General features: G+C 47.7%; 1 protein-coding gene across 1 annotated transcript in view; it reads right to left on the bottom strand.

Moving 5' to 3' along the window:
- VPS13B (vacuolar protein sorting 13 homolog B) overlaps nucleotides 1-16922 on the bottom strand; it is a 425975-nt gene that overhangs the window by 14889 nt on the left and 394164 nt on the right. The window contains exons 55-57 of the mRNA XM_080909429.1: nucleotides 6612-6730; nucleotides 4327-5126; nucleotides 219-395 (exon numbers count right to left, since the gene is read on the bottom strand). Of these exons, the coding sequence (XP_080765555.1) occupies nucleotides 219-395; nucleotides 4327-5126; nucleotides 6612-6730 (1096 nt within the window). The remainder of the gene's footprint in view (nucleotides 1-218; nucleotides 396-4326; nucleotides 5127-6611; nucleotides 6731-16922) is intronic.

The raw sequence follows: 16922 nt of genomic DNA, 5'->3' as shown, positions 1-16922 counted from the left end.
TTGTGTTTTCCCAATGAGAGGTTTGAAACCCTCAAGTTTCTGAACCGCTTTTATACACTGCAGGCAAGCAGTGATTTGCTTAAAACAGGAGCTCTGCTCTGAGCCCAGCATTTCACAGTAAGCCAAAACAACAACGGAAGCTGGAGGCTGGGTGCGCAAACTGAAGGCATGAACTCTCTGAAAACCTAGACAAGGAGCGGCAAGGACCTGCACCTCACCTTTGGAAATGTGCTTGACAAACGAGGTGGTCCCTCTGGAGACTCCGCTCACGAAGGCTCCTGGGCCTCGGGTCAAGCCCTCATACGGAAGCCTGAAGAAGTCCGAGATCCCATTTCCAATGCTTCTCACTAGGCTGGCGGGGCTGCCGAGGATCTCCAGGGACCCCACCACCCAGCCTGCAACACAAAGGGAAGGTTATTGAAACCTTGAGTTCAGTGCTTTCAACATTTGTGAAAAGTGGCCTGTTTTCCCTAAAATTCCCTTTCACATTAGAATGAAGGGTGTCATAAGCTTCTTTGGAGTGAGATGTGGGAAATAACTCATTCTCTGTGAATTCATAAATGGTGAACTTTCATACTTTATAAATCACAGTGATCCTCTGGCAGCCTTGCAAATGGCTTTAATATGACTTCTGTGCCCAAGCCTCCTGTACTGCTGTAAAGGGAACCATGTGCCGAGAACAGCCCGGCTCAGGCGGGCACTCTGGGCTGCAGGTGTTCACACACCGACTGCTCCTCCCAACCTGCCAGGGCCGCAGCGGAGGCAGAAGCTGCCCGGTGGACAGAAGCCAGATGCTAAATAGGGTGCTGCAAAAGGGATGCAAGCTTTGACAAGGATGCAGGGTTATTTTTAATCTTTCCCAATCCCATCAAGCTGAGTGCTACTCTTAGAGTGGAGCTAGAGCCAAACAAATGTCTCTCCTTCAACCCTAGCTTGGACTGTGTAAACATCAACCAAGGACACACTGATTAGTTAGTGAGAGGGAAGTGCTCCCCCACCGATGTCCCAGGAGGGTGGCTTTGGGTCTGCTTTCCTATTTAAACTCAGGCTTGCCAGGAGCTGCTCACAGCCTTTGCCTTGTGGGAATGAGGCTGTGGTGAGGTCCGCAGCAGCTGCCTTTTCCCTTCCGCCCGCCCGGGTGGGTGGGGACCGAGGGCTATAAGCCCAGAGGACTCCGGGCAGGCAAAGAACAGGGTTGGGGGAGGAGGAATCTGAAAAAGCAACTTCCTCCAGCAATCTTTAGTCCCAGCCCAGTACTGTGGCCTTTTTATTGGGAAGGCTGTGAGGAGAGGCCCGGGGTGGGGACTGTTTCCTCCCTCAGCAACGAGTCTGTGGCAGATCTTCAGTTAAGTCACCAACCCAAGAGGAACGCCAAGTTCCCAGGCCACTATCAAAGCAGAGGAGTCCCTTTCTGTTTCTGGAACGTGAGGGTGACAACATGAGTGTCAGTCATTAGGACTGACACATGAAGAGCCACAGGGTGCCAAGGCACTGCTCATGAAATCCCCAAGCACAAGGCAAATGGTGCCTGACCCCTGAGTTCCTGGGGTCAGAGCTGTGTGGACACAGGAGGCCGATGGCCATTCACTCAGTGTGTCTACAGTATCTCTACTGGAAGCAGAGGACACGGAGGAGAGATTATGTCTGGAAGATATTCACAGTCTCTGATAAACTTAGGAGTAGGTTTCCAACCTAGGTTAGTTTACTTGATCCCTGCCGCATCTCAATAAATAAATAAATGGATGAATGGGTGGGTGGATGTATGGGTGAGTGGATGGATGGGTGGATGGGTGGGTGAATGGGTGGGTGGATGGATGGGTGGGTGAGTGGATGGATGGGTGGATGGATGGATGGGTGGATGGATGGGTGGTTGGGTGGGTGAATGGGTGGGTGGGTGGATGGATGGGTGGTTGGGTGGGTGGGTGGGTGGATGGATGGGTGGGTGGGTGGATGGATGGGTGGATGGGTGGGTGGTTGGGCGGATGGGTGGGTGAGTGGGTGGATGGTCAGTCGGTCCAGTAGAATGAATAAGTTATTCCTGAAAGGTGCTCTGAGGAGGTAAGATAGAGAAGGAGATTCTTTTTAGAGAGTCTCCCAGAATGACTGCAGCTTCCACCTGAGGGCTGGTCTAGAGAAGCCTTGGTTTCCCTCACACATGTGACAGAGTTAGTTTACCGTCAGGCAGAGACTTCCATGAGGTTTCCCTCAGGTTTAGGAATCTGGGAGCAGAGGAGAAGGCCCACCTTGACTCTTAATTCCACCCACTGCTGGGAGTCCTTTCCAGTTCTTCCTAGCCATATGAAAGGATGCGGATCAGTAAGTCTGTCATCAGTAAAGCCTGAAGCCACCAGAGGGCTGTTTGTGAATGGAGGTTCCACCTGGTGACATCTAAGCTAGACAGAAAGACAGACCGCATGCAAGGACACTCTACTATTTTCCCCAGAGGTGAGTGAAGTGGCCCTCGGCATCCAGCAGGCACGGGCTCCAGACCCTGCGAACCAGCTTCTGTCACCTGCAGTGTGGGTGTGTGATGCTGTACAGGGCACAGGCTGTGCCCCACATTCTGCTGAATTGAAAATGTTCAGTACTTCTACTTATTTCTGTGGGTGTGCAGAGGCACACACTTGTGGGGGCCAGGGGACAACTTGTAAGTCAGCTGTTTCCTTCACCCTTACCCAAGCAGCCGGACAGCAGCCACCCCGCTGGCCTACTAATTCTGCACAGTTGAGAGATAAATGGCAGGAACACACAAAATTCCTCTCTTCAGTATTTTCAGGCTACAAAGGGTTGACTCTGCGGATGTGACCCCGAGGATACAGAGGCCCATCTGCACATCTCTGGCTTGGCTGTTTTGAAATCTTGTTGGTGATCTGAGTCTACGAGCGTGGGATCCAGAAGGCAAGAACCCCGAGAATCCTCAAGCCCACCTTCCTTCCGTTGAGAGCTGCTCTGTGCTTTTAAAGCCTCTGCACATGACTTCACAGACTTCCCCAGAAATGAGGCCAGGGTGTTTCTAGCATCCCAGCCAGGAACCTTGAGTCCAGGGTGAACGCAGCTCCAACCGAGGTAGACATAAGCAGCTCCTCCCAGCTAGCCCTCACCTGCGCGCTATAGGAATGCTAGTCCGCTCTCCTGGGGCCTGCCACCTACCCTCCCCATGGCCTCTCTGTCTCTCAACCCTCCAGTGACTTTTGGGCAATATCCAGACTGACCATGGAGTTTTAGCGGCAACGTTTTCAACTCAGCCTTGGCATTAGAATGTCTTTCCTGCTATACATTGGGAGTGAGATAACCACAGAATTTCTAATCACAGAAATCCAAAGAGAATGTTCACATGAGATTCCTCTGCCCCTCCGTAAAGCAAGGTCACCTGGGCCCAGGTGAGTTTGTCCTTTAGTTCAGCTCCCTAGCTAAGCTCAGCTCAGCTGTGACTGCAGGAAGTCCTCTTCCCCTTGGCCTCTGACTAGAGAGACATGTCAGTCTACCCAAAGAGCGAGTATCTGGGGTACTTTACAGACACACATATCTATTTAGTTGAAATATTCTTTTTAAATGACTCCTTAGCAAGGGGGAGGTATTTCCTTCACTGTTGTGCAAACTATGTGAACAGGTCATTTAAGGCTCTCCTCTGGGGCTGTCCTTTGTCTATACTGGAGTCACGCTATCCCTACTCTATGCATTTCATTATGGAGACGGCTTAGTTATCCACGTAGCATGATTACTGGCCTCTTACTAATGGTGATATAGTCATTTGCTGCCACAGCCTGAATAGTCTATGAAATCCATTCACCAAGCCCAAGGTTAATGTGCACGAACTCATCTTTCAAGTTCTTTCCTGGAGAAGACTTAGCAGAGCCCAGTGTGGATGCTGCTTTGACATGACTAGAAGCGACCCTGAGGTCCAGGCTGTCACCCTGGACCTACCTAAGAGTGAGCCCGAGTCAGGAACTAATGACTGTAAAGCGGTTTGAGACCACAGGACCGATATTCACGTTAGCACACCCATGGAAGATTCCGTACTCACACAAACACTCCTCGTAGGATCTTCCAGCCTGATGGGAAACAGAAGTCTTACTTCTCCCCCTGGTCCCTAGTAAAAACCACCTCGCAGCCTCAAAAATCCACTTTACAGCTGAAGACCCAGGCTCAGGATCCTCACCCAGGGTTTACGCTGCCAGTCCAGACCTAGATCCATTGCTAGACGTGTGGCTTACACGTACCGCCCAGCCCTGACCCGCTCTCCCGTGTGCTGCACCAGACACCTTCCCCACAGCAGCACTTCCGTCCATGTGCTAGCCCACCACGGGCCTTCCCTCGCAGCCTCACCTGCTCTGAAAAGAGCCCCAGCAGCATAGTGCATGGCCAGCGCGTGCACCAGCTGCCGCGCCGTCGTGAACACCGGTCCTCGTTCAAACGTGGAGAAGGAGAGAGGAGTGTGGTCGGAGGCGATGTACAGCTTGAGGGACGCATGGATGCTGACGAGCAGGCTCACTGGCTGGATGACCAGCTTCCGTAACTTCACTGGGTTCACCAAGGCCTTGGCGTGCTGTGTCACCTGCACGGGTAGCACCTGCCTCCCTGTAAGGAGCTGTTGGTGGTGACCAGCCAGCCTGCTGCGAGGAAGGTAGGTGTCGAACAAAGTTTTGATGTAGTACACAAAGGTATCCTCCACGTACAGCCGTGCCGGCTTCAGTTCAAAAGTGAACTCGCTGACATCGAGGAAGAAGTCCTTCCCCTCAGATACAGTGAGGCAAAGTTTGATGAAGCAATTCTCCTTGTATTCTTCCAAGTCTTTGCTGGAGACCAGGAGACTCTGCACTCTGGAGTACTGAGCAGGTTCGCTTTTCTCTCCTTGGCAGACCAAGACAGCGAAATGGAAGTTGGACTTGTTATAAAGCTGGTTGTCCAGCTGCAGGTCTCCGCAGTAGACCTCCACGCTGTAGAGCTGGAGGTTGGAGGGAGGCTCTTCCCCGCGGAGGGCATCAGGCACAGGAGACACGTGGAGGAAAACGTTGTCCAGCGTGAGCCTCAGCAGTTCAGATGGTGCCTGGTGTGTGAGGTCGTCGGACACTGCCAGGCTCAACTGGGTGATGAACGTCCTGAAAGTGACCGTCCGCTCCACAGCTCTAGGGACAGGGAAAAAGCCTGTTAGTGTCTCTGGTTTCCTCCGTATTTGCTTTAGGACAATGTCTCACTGCATACGCCCTCGTGGGACAGATTCTCACACCAAGGGAGAACTCAACACGCCTGGGCAGGGTGATGATTATTGGAAATGTTTCCACTGGGACTATTGTCATGTTTTTGTGTGCGTTTTTTCCCTCTAAATCCTTCATTTTGTACTCTAATTCTGTTATGATGATCATGGCAGAAAGAGAAGTAACATTCCTTATATTCAAAACGGTAAGCTGAGCAGAAAGACGAGAGGTCAGCACGTGCCTATCAGCCCTGCACACGAGCGTGACTATCAGCCCCGCACACGAGTGTGTGCCTATCAGCCCCGCACACGAGTGTGTGCCTATCAGCCCTGCACACGAGTGTGTGCCTATCAGCCCTCTACACGAGTGTGTGCCTATCAGCCCTGCACACGAGTGTGTGCCTATCAGCCCTGCACACGAGCGTGTGACTATCAGCCCTGCATACTAACTGTTCAACAACTCCACTCTCCATGCCTCAAGGCCCTGCCAACTCACATGTCTCTAACTTGCTGTTTTTGGTCGTAAAGTGCCGACCTTCTCCTATGCCCACAGAGTTTCTGTGTTCTAGCCTCTCCCATTCTGTGCCTGTGAGAATGGAACCTTTCCCTCATGGTTTCTCTATCCCTAGATAAGACCCGACATCCAGTAGGCACTTGAAGCATGACCCAGGGAAGAAGACACTGTGCCGTTCTTACTTTACCTCCCAATGTGTGCACTGTGCTGCTGTCACTGAGACTCATGCTGTAGACAACATTTCTGAAATACATATGTCAGCTTGAGATTTTGTGCTAAATAATTTAAATCTTATTATCCAATTCTGCTGTACTGCTGTTTCTTTCGTTTAACAAACACTTTTGGACAATGTAAGCATTCCCATCTGATATTATTTCACATGGATGCTGATGCTGTGCTTGGCTTCTGTATGGATGCTGACCTCTGGTCCTCAGCTTACATAGTTGGCACTTTACCCACTGGGCTATCTCCCTAGCCTCCTTGATGACAGATGTGTTTGACACATCTAGGAGGCTCCAGGAGACATGTTTATATTTACTGTTGGTCTAACTGCAAAGTCTACCTATTTACAAAGTTGTTTTATGGATTTAGAGATACTAGCTTGCATCTTACACTAATAATAATGGTATTATTTGGAAGAGCCTGTCTTAGCTTGAAAATCAATTTGTTGAACTTATCACACTACTGGGAGACTCAAGAAAGATGTTGCTGTTGTTGTTATTATCTATATATGCTGGAGGCATAATTTAATAACTAGGTCTTTACTTACGGATCACATGATAATTGTGAGACAACAGGAATGAAGAGCAGTGGACTGATAATTTTATGATGAGAAAAGAATATTAACACGTTTACAGTATCATGAAGAAAGCTTACAGCACTGCTGCTAGAAAGCAAACCCACCTGCTGGGGCTGGTGAAAATGGGCTCAGCTTTTCCTTCTGGGGCTAGAATGATAGCGATTGTGCCACACTGTTGGGTGATGTCCACATACACATAGCCAAAGCCAGTGAGGAATACAACCTGCCAAAAGAATGTTCCACGTCTGATTATCAGGGAATAAGAACACTGTTGACATGGCTGAGTTAAAGTATCTCAAGTTCTGATTCGACATGCAAACACTGCCTAACCACGTGCACAGGCTGTGTGGTTGACTTGAAAGAAATCAAATCCAGATTTTCCAGTATCAGGCTGTGAGGTTCACAGACACAGTGACGGATGATGGGCGCGAGTGTCTTCATTCTCCGGCTTTTGGAATTGGCACTAGCCGCGAGTGGGCTGGAGGCCGGCCACGGACCAGCTTTTTGTGTGCGTATCAACTGCTGTGGGGAAAGTGTGTAAGTGAGGACGGTAGATGCAATGTGCAAACCTTTGCAGGCGCTCACGTTTCTGACTTACGATTACAGGGACAACCCAACAGGCTAAAGACAAAAAATAAAATCTCTTCAAATCTAGCAATAAACCCTAAGATCCCTCATATGACCAAAGATTTCATTTGCTTAGTTTCAAGAAAACCAACGAATCTATCTCAGGAGCCAGGTACCGGCACAGCAGAACAGATGTCCTTCGGCATAAATAACTTATCTAAAAGGATAAGTGTTTGAAACAGACCAGAACTATGTGAAAAACAATTGAAGGAACATCACGTTCACAGCTAAGGTTACCTGGGGAAGAGGCAAAGCCTCTGCGTGCTTGAAGCTAGGTCTCATGTCTGCAGTATCACACAGGTCCAAGTCTGGACCCTTCATTGTGGTTAAGACAGTGACAAAAGCAAAGACTAAACAGTCCCTCGATGAAGAAACAAAGCTACAAGTTTGCCGGACAAGCAGTGAATGTGTTCTACTGGCACGTAAAGGCATCAGGGAGTGTTTACACACACTCATGGGAAAGAGTCATGGACTCACACTGGAAAACAATGTCAGTGTCCCTGGGCTTCTCTTACTGTGGCTCCTTCCACAGAAACCCTAACCATCACAAGCTTCCAGGGCACCTGGAGGTCATCCTGCCTCTTCTTTCTCCCCATGTGCCCAACTGTGACCAGCCTCTGCCCTGCTGCTGTTATAGCTTTGGCCCTCACCTGCACTCACCTCCACTCCTGGGCTCTCTGTACCAAGAACATGCCCAACCCAACTCAAAATGTGTACATCTTTACACAGTTTAAAAGGACACCTTATTCTAGGAAGCGGTTACATCTTTACACAGTTTAAAGGACACCTTACTCTAGGAAGTTGTTCCGTTTCTACTCCCCTCCTTGCTCTGCATTCTAAAAGCAGTTAATCATATTTCTACTATTTATTAACTATTTACAGATCTGACTCAATCACTGGAGTCTAAACTTTTTGAGAACAAGAAAAATCCAATTTGCTGTGCTTGTCTTCTATGAAGCCAGGTCTCCCTAACTTTTTTCCAAAAAATATTTCAAAGGAGCCTGCATCCTGAATTTTCTCTAATTGTTCCAACATCAGGATTACTTTGATTATCATAAAATTAAAATGTCTTGTCTTAAAATATAAAGCTAAATGAATTATCAGAGAAACATTTCCTGTTATAAAAGCCACCACTTGGCTGGCCAGATGGCTCAGCAACCCTGAGGTGTTCATGATGACAGGAGAGAGTCTGTGTGAGAATCGAAGTTGCTTTCTCGCACCGGCCTAGTGCTTAGTACACAAATGGTATGACAAATGAGCAGCTTTACAAAAGGCATGTGATGCCTCCATCCACAGGTACTAGCCCCTTGGCATGTGTGCACACCACGTGTGTGTTCATCTTCCTTAGCACATTGGTCAGCACATCCGGGGCACAGGACAGGTAGGGGATGTAAACTGCTAACTCTGACAAAGCTCTGTTGCAGGCCTCTGGTACCTGTGTTAGCTCCCCACAGCACAGAGCAGGATTTATGCCCACTCTGCAGATCATCTGAAGCTTTGGCCAACAGGCTGAAGGCAAAATAGACATAATGCTACTGCCGAGCTAAGGCACAGGGGCCAGTGCCAGCTCTCCTCCTGGTCACGCAGACGGGAAGAGCTTGGCTATACTGCCTGATACTGCAAATGCAATTTTACAGGAACAGAGCTGTCTCTTATATAATGGAGTTAAGTTGTACCACAGATAATATGACCCTATCGCCTAAAATCACAGCCTCTTCTTAGAGCTGTGATATACATTATGTCTAGGTATCCATGCTCCTTTGCAACCCTTTCCTATGTTGACATGAAGCTATGGTTCTTTCTTTAGTTAACAGAACACTGGCAAGCAGAAGTGTGGGAAAGCCTGTGCACTGACTTCTTGCTGCCACACAGGATTCCTGGTCTGGTTCATGAAGTGAAGTCCATACAGCGAGAACTGTCCAAATCACCCAGACTGAAGTAGTAGACTCTCCTCCACAAAGAAAATGCACCCAGAAACATTAACAATCTGAAGAACCTGTTGATTATGGTTATAAGCCAAGGTCTTCAGATAGTCTGTCACAATGGAACAGCTGCAAGGTGACAGAGCCAGTACTGATCTGGGTCCAGGAGGGACCACAGCCCCTAATGAGTAGCACAGGACATGCACCGTGACCTTAGGCACAATCCTGCTTAGACTGTGGATTCACACAGAATCTAAAACATGAGGCCCTGCTTAATGGTCAGGCAGTTAAAGTGGACAGCGACAGCTACAACATGGGGTTGCACAGAAGTGTCAAAGCATTTTGTCAACTATTGCGAGAAAGTACTCGGGAGACAAATCCTCAAGCCGGGGTAGAAGACGAACGGCTGCGAACAGAGCTGCAGGACGGCTGGCCATTGCTGGCTGTGTCTAGTGATGGATGAGAAACAACTGGTCTGGACATTCTGCTCCTTGCAAACGAGACGTGCTCTGTAGGACACTGGTGGCCCCAGCACCTGCATGCCCTTTAGTGTGGATGCTGAAATCCGGAGCGTGTTTCTCATGTGACCAAGAAAGCCTTCTCAGCTCTTCTGGCGTGAGCAGTTACTGTAAAGAAATCCCCCTGGCCGCCAGTTCTTCAGTACATTCTGTTTCCCACACAGAATGAAACACATCTACACACCCACTAAACAGCAACTGAGCTTTACCTTTCTGAGGAATGATGCAGATTATGCTGGGATTGATGGCTACCTATGACCCAGGAAGTAAGGCCTCACCAGAGAATGGATTTGCCAGTACCTTGATTTTAGACTTCCTAGACACCAGAACATGAGAAATAAATGTCTGCTACTTATGAGATTCCTGGTCTACAGTACTTGTTATAGTAGGTGTCTGAGTTAGGGTTTGACTGACACCATGACCAAGGCAAGTCTTATAAAGGTCAACAGTTAACTGGAGCTGGCTTACAGGTTCAGAGGTTCAGTCCATTATTGTCAAGGCAAGAGCACATGGCAGCATCCAGGCAGGCGTGGTACAGAAGGAGCTGAGGGTTCTACATCTTCATCAGAAGTAATCCAGGAACAGACTGAGCATCCTCAGGCAGCTAGGAGGAGGGTCTCCAAGCCCGCCCCCACTTCCTCCAACAAGGCCACAACTTCTAATAGTGCCACTCCCCGGGCCAAGCATATGCAAACCTTCATAGTAGTCCACATAGACTAATATTAAAAACTCCAAACAGCAAGAGACAGTTTAACAGCCTTAGAGTGAAGGTTGGTACAGTCAGAGAATAGACTACAGGTAGTGGAATTTCAGTTTAAAATTTTCTAACTGTTGCAGTGATTAAGAATTCAACTTAATGCTATACTTTTAGGACAGAAGGACGTAGGGATAATGCAAGGAAAGAAACCGGCTTTTTAAAGGGTTACAGCTACACTTACTGCCTTGGTGGGCCTTGGGTAGGTAAGAAGTCACCTGACCTTCGGAGAAATTATAATAGGCTTATGAGCCCAGGTTAAAGAAACTGATTATTTGAGCACCAGCAGAAGCTTTGTATGGCCAAGGAAGATGTCCTAAGGGTTGACCTGAAGAGTTCTGAGGTGCTTTGCTCCCAGGAGGAGGGACATGGCTTAAGGATGGTTTCCTGTTCCAGGTATAAACTCCTCGGGATGTTTCCAGAGAAACTTGAGGATTGGCATGTGCAAGAGGCTTCGACGTGTCTCTCACTTTCCTCCTTTCCACCCTGGAGACATGATTCTGTTCTATAAAGTAGCAGGGAGGAGACAGTTAAGTCCTTAGGTCTATAGGCCTGAAAGGGAGGAATATGCAGACCCTTCTGCGTGGGAGACTTCGATTCTGATATAAGGAGTGGGCAAACCTTTTATTTATCTCATGTGTGGGAAAAAGAATGGATTGAATGATTGATGGCCAAGGAGATTTTTCTTGAGGGGAACAGAGGGAGGCAGTGTGGCCTAGCCGGTCAAGAGCATGGCATTTGGTTCTAGCTTCCATTCTCCGTGGCAGCCTAGTCACCTGCTTGTAGGAAAGGCCTAGGTAGTTGTGATAGGTAATCCTGATTGTCAGTGTGACAGGATTTAGTGTCATGGAAACCCCTGGGTGCTTCTGCAAGCGTGTTTCCAGAGAGTTACTCGATGGGAGACTCTGACCTGGGTGACATCATTCTGTGGGATGGGCTCCTGAGCGGCACAGGAAGAGAAAGGGAGGCAAGTACAGCACGCCGCTCTGCACTGAGCTCAGGCGCACGCTCTGGGCCGCCCTGCCAGGGTGGCCTGTGGGCCAGGGGAAGCCCTTCCACACCCAAGCGTCTCTGTCAGTATTTAGTGACAGCAAAGGGAAAAGCAACCGGACAAGCAAGCATACAGTCACAAGCTGTCGCTCTCCCCGTGCTGTGGTGCTCTGTGCTACGTGAGTCTGTGTCCCAGAACGTTACTAAGTAGGCCATCCGACCTGCCGTAGAGAAGAATGCCAAGCTGCCTGGCGATTAGATATCACCTCTTACTACAGTTGCCAGTAAAAATGTACCTATAACTTGTGCTTTTCTGGGCATTCCATCATGTTTACCAAGATGATTATTACATTTATATTCAGCATACAATATTTTATACTTACATGGACTTAACTTTCCAAGGAAATTAGTTTTGAGATGACACAGAGGAGGACACTGTTGGAAGCCTTCCTTTCTGCCTCCTTGTGCTTTCCTCAGTGCCCCTGAGAGGACCAGGGAGGACATCAGAAGGGCCTTATAAAGCCCTTGTCAAGTCCTTTGGGCTGAGATGTTTGGTTGGTGGCTAAAAATACAGATTTAGGGCTTAGGAGGAGTGTGAGGGCCAGGAGTTGTTAGGCAATAGACAGTAGCTAAGATCTGAATTAGATCTCTCAGCAGGGAAGAGAAGAAAGAGATATTTCTAAGATTAAAGGAAAGCTTTGAGGGAGATACAAAGAGAGCAGTACATATTCTGGGTGTAATTTCACCATCCATATACTTTCTGAAGAACATTTCAGCGAAATCTCTGCTCCGACTGTCTTGCAAACGGTTGTGACTCAGTCAGAACAAATTATAACACATAAGGAACTCGAGACAAGGCCGCTTGGAGGACACTTAAAAGTGGGTGACCGTTTGCTGGTATCAGTTCCGGCTCCAATGTGGGGTTGGGTTATAGGAGAGAAACAAGCAGCTCCAGTACCCATACTACACAGTTTCTAACTCAGACACTCACTTTGATTGACAGTGACTTCCATATTCAAATTCCTGGATGGAGGCTAGGTACCAGTTGTGTCTCATGATAGTTTTACAGACATGACATGTGTTCAGCATAGTTTAAGTGCTTTTGGGAACACTGTGTTGCAACAGACCCACGGAGTAGATAAAAGTCCGTTCTGGTGTGCTACTGGGTGATTTAACCCAGCTAGGAGAACCCTGGGCTTTCTCACTCAACATACTTCTTACTGGCTTGGATGACTATGTAGACTATATGCTCACCGTATCTGTACAAGAAATAAAGCTACCATGGATACTTAGTATGTTAACTGAGAAGTCTCACACACCAACCCACTGCTTTTTTTTTTTTAAATAACTGTTTTCAACAAGATAGGTTAGGCCAACAGCAACAAGACTTAGCCTTAATGTGCTGGGGATAAATGTAAAGTCTTATTATTGGGTTCAAAAAGTCAACTGTATAGCAAGTCATCTGCTAAAGACCTGGGGGATGTGGCTGACCACAAGTTCAGTAATAACAAACAGTCTGAACTTGTTAATAAAGAGTTAGGTCAGGTTGCTGCTTTATTAATGGAAGCACTGGTTAGACCACATTTGGAATACTGTGTGTAATTCCAGTTGCCAGATTTTAAGAAGGGGACATAACACAGTGCTGTGTTCAGACAAGAGTAACTATGGTGACGTGTTGGGAGATCACATTTGCTGAAGGAGTGGTTCAAGGAACCAGAATGTTTGGCCTGGGTAAGGGAACACTTAGAGCTGCTTAGGCTGCCATCAAAAAAACCCTGCAGTGTGACTGTAGCAGAAGGGAATAAATAGTCTGTGATGTCTTAGATGGTGGTTCTCAGCCCTCTTAACACCCTGACACGTTAATACAGTTAGTTTCTCATGTTGTGGTGACGCCCAACTGTAAAATTATTTTTGCTGATATTTCATAATTAATTGTGCTACTGTTATATAAAATGTTACATGAATTGTCACATCAATCGTTACATAAAACTCTATGGTCACAGGTAGCACCTGTCAAAGGTCATTTGCCCCCAAAAGGGGGTCACAAAGATAGAGACTGCTTCCAGTTTCCTGAGTGAGAACAATGCTTCTTAACATCTCCACTGGAAAAGCCACAACTACAACATTACAACACAGGATGCTTTGAGATGGGACTCATGGGAGGGGCTCTGTACTAGGCAAAAGGGGGAGGTGGAGAGGAAACAGCACTGGGGATTTATGAGTAGACCCAGGGGCCAACTGGCTGACTACACTTTGTAATCTGCAGTGTAGATGCAGTGTCTCATCAGTAAATCAGTAAACAGCTAACTGGCCTGACCACCTGAAAGCCTGCGGTGGCCAACGATCTACCTTAGACTTACTATACCCAACTACACTTCTTTATTCACTCAAGTTCTGGAGTTGAGAATTGCGCCTCTGGGGACATGGTGGCGTTGTCAGGCTCTTGTGTCCCTGGTGCTGTCGAGGTGGAAAGAGGATGCTTAGGGCTCCCAAGATGTCTAGCACAGTGGAGCCTCACATCCCAGAGAAAGACACTGGCTCAGAAATAACATGCACAGGAGATGGAAAATGGCTTCATGGGTGAAGTGCTTGCAAACTGAACGTGAGACTGTGAGTTTAGATCCAAGAACACACACGAAGCTAGATGCAGTAGTCCGTGTCTACAGTCGCAGTTTCTTGGGGTGAAGTGGGAGGGAGAGACAGGAGAATCTCTGAAGAGACCCTACCAGGGCTATGACTTCTACATGTGTGCTGCACACGCATGTGTTCATACTCAGACGCATGCACACATGTGTACACACGCAGAAAGAGAAATTACTTTGATAAACAGTCCAATGACTTCTTATGAACTGAGGTTGAAGCCCACCATTTTTACAAGGTCACGCAGGGTCTCATTAGGTCCTAAATGCCTCGGAACTCTGTCTTCTTCTCTTTCCTACACCACAGCTACCTTGGCATTTATGTGCCCTAAATGGAGTATGCTCCACTCTGAGCTCTGAAGCCACAAACATGTTCTTTCTGCTTAGAAAATTCTCCCACTCTCTTTTCTAATCTATCCTCTACAGCCTTGGAGGAACTGATGGTAGGCCCTCACCCAGGGGCACATTCCTAGCCCCAAGCTTCCTTTGAGGACACCTGTTTCCCTCTTTACAACCCTCTGAGAGTTTGCAGTAACATGACTGCGTGTTCTTACTGTCTCTTTCACATGTAAAGTTGACAGCATGAGCTGTTATGTTTTTTCTCAGAAGCACCAAGCTTTGTGACTGGTACACATCATAAATCTAGTACTTGTTGGCTGGGTGAAACAGGCTGTAAATAGTTGCCAGTTACACGGTAACCTCTGTGTACTTTCTGTATCTTGCTTTTTTTGACTTTTAAAATACATCATTGCCTAAGTACCAAAAATAAAATTCTGACTACCAGAAACTGAAATCCCATATGTCCTGAGAGGCTTCCAAACAATTCTGCTGATAGAATCAAAGTAATGGCAAAATTATTCATGCAAATTTGTTCTGTATGTCTTCACTGTTGAAGGATCCCTTCTGAGGTTATGATTTTTTATGTATTGTATCACGTTTACCGTTTCAAAATCATAAAACATGGCACTGTCCCAGGTAGAAATGGCCTGGAGGTGTGGCTAGCACTGGCAGAAAGTCTGAACCCACGAGAAGTTTTTGCGTGATTTCGCTCTGCTTATTTAGGTTGTCCTGTTCCTGAGACGTCGGGCTGCTTTCCCACCAGGAGTCAGCGATTTCTCTCCCCAGTGCCTGGGTGTTACTGAGGGTGTGTGTGAGGGTCTGAAAGACATCTTCGTTCAGAGGAGGAAAGGCACCACAGTCTGCAGGACATATGGCACGCAGCTCCCAAACCGTGAATGGAACATGAGGCTCAGCGGGGTCCACCCTCCCCAGGTGATAAGGTGTTGGGAAGAGCACCTCTTCTGAGCTTTGAAGTATCCACGGTACAAAGGCTGAGGGAGTTTAAAGTAAATGCAAACTTCCAAAAAGTAATTTGGCAGGGAGAATGCCTATTGTAAAGAATTTCCTAGTTCTACACAGTGAGACTTCAAAAATCTTCACGCTGATGCGGCGAGCCCCAGGATTTCTCTGTGGAGTGCTGAGATTATCGACATCTGAGGCCGCATGGAGGCTCCAGGTTTTCAGCTCAAATGAGCTGCTGACTTTAAAGCTCACCCTGGGACACTGGGCCAGGACCAAGCACGTGGGCAGAGTGAAGGGCTCTCCAGGATGCTCAGCCAGTCTTCCTTCTGTTCCTGAGCACTTTCCTGTCTTAGTAGATTATGTACTTGATAAACTCTAGTCTAGAGAACCTGGTCACTTCATTTCTCAGCCTTGCCCGCGTGGCTCCATCCACCCCCGGCCCACTCTGGCCTCTTTCCCTCTCTGAGTGGAGTTCCTCTGCATGTCCTGTGGGTCTCTGGGCAACTGTCATTCGCCATCTTCTCACGTGCTCTTCCCCTGTGTCCTTCCGCACTGATCTCACCCCCAGAGAGAGCAGTTCTCCCTGCCTCTGTCCTCAGACCTGCTCTCTTGAGCCGGCACATCTCATCCTACTGCCTTTGTTTTCCGGCTGCAGGCCTCTTCCTGACACCAGTGGGCAGGTCACACCCGAGGTTCTCACGGCCTCTGGTACACAACCTTACTCAATGGACTCGTAGTTAGTAACTTACTCAGCTGCTCTTTACTAAGATCTTTCTGTGTACAGGCACTCAGCTACAGGCTGAGAATACAGTATATATTTAACTACCAGGAATGTGACAGAAAATCACTTAAGTACAAAGTAGGCTGGGTATCAATAGATTAATGGGTGAAGAAAACATATACCTACATATCTGTCTATACATATCTATTTATCCACTGTTCAAACATACTTTCAGAACTAAGTTATGTCACTTGCAGGAAGATGAACTAGACTCAGGAAGACTGTACTACATGTTTTCTTCACATACAATCAACGCATATGTGAAATACTTGGTATAAAATATATATAATACATGTATAAAAACCCCGGGAGGAGCATCCACATGAAGTCTGGTATTAGAGACACGTGTAAGTGTGGCGACTTCTCAGCTTCCTCGTCTTTGCACTGAGTAACTTTTATATGTTCTATTCACAGTGAACAGACGTCACAGAGAGGGGAACTCCCGAGAGGGGAAAGGGTGCCCGAGGACTAGTAGAGAACAGTGAGGGGAGTCCAGGGGAGGAGCAGCCCAGGCAGGAGCTGGGCAGGGCTGCATACAATGTCAGGTCCCTTCAAACGCACGGGGTTTAGGCCATGCTGCTGCTGGAGTGCTAACATTGGACAGCAGGCTGAAGTTAGCTGGGCGGTTTGAAAGCTTAAAGAGTGAGGGCGCTCAGGAGCGTGTCGGGCAGTGGCTGTTACACGGTGACCATTATTACCATAGCGTTCTGTACTTTAACAAATTTATAGACATTACAATAGGTCACACTTTGCCAGCTTTTGTGAAGAACAAGTGTAAGCACAGATTTATTCAGCTATAAAAAGCATCGCAGCTCTGATACAAGCTATAACAGAAGAGACCTGTAAGACAGCATCCTCAGTGAGATAAAGCAGGCGCTAAGA

The sequence above is a fragment of the Micromys minutus genome (assembly GCF_963924665.1).
Source record: "Micromys minutus genome assembly, chromosome: 33".
Classification (NCBI taxonomy): domain Eukaryota; kingdom Metazoa; phylum Chordata; class Mammalia; order Rodentia; family Muridae; genus Micromys; species Micromys minutus.
The sequence above is the reverse complement of the archived record's forward strand: the minus strand, read 5'-3'. Positions and strand labels throughout refer to the sequence as shown.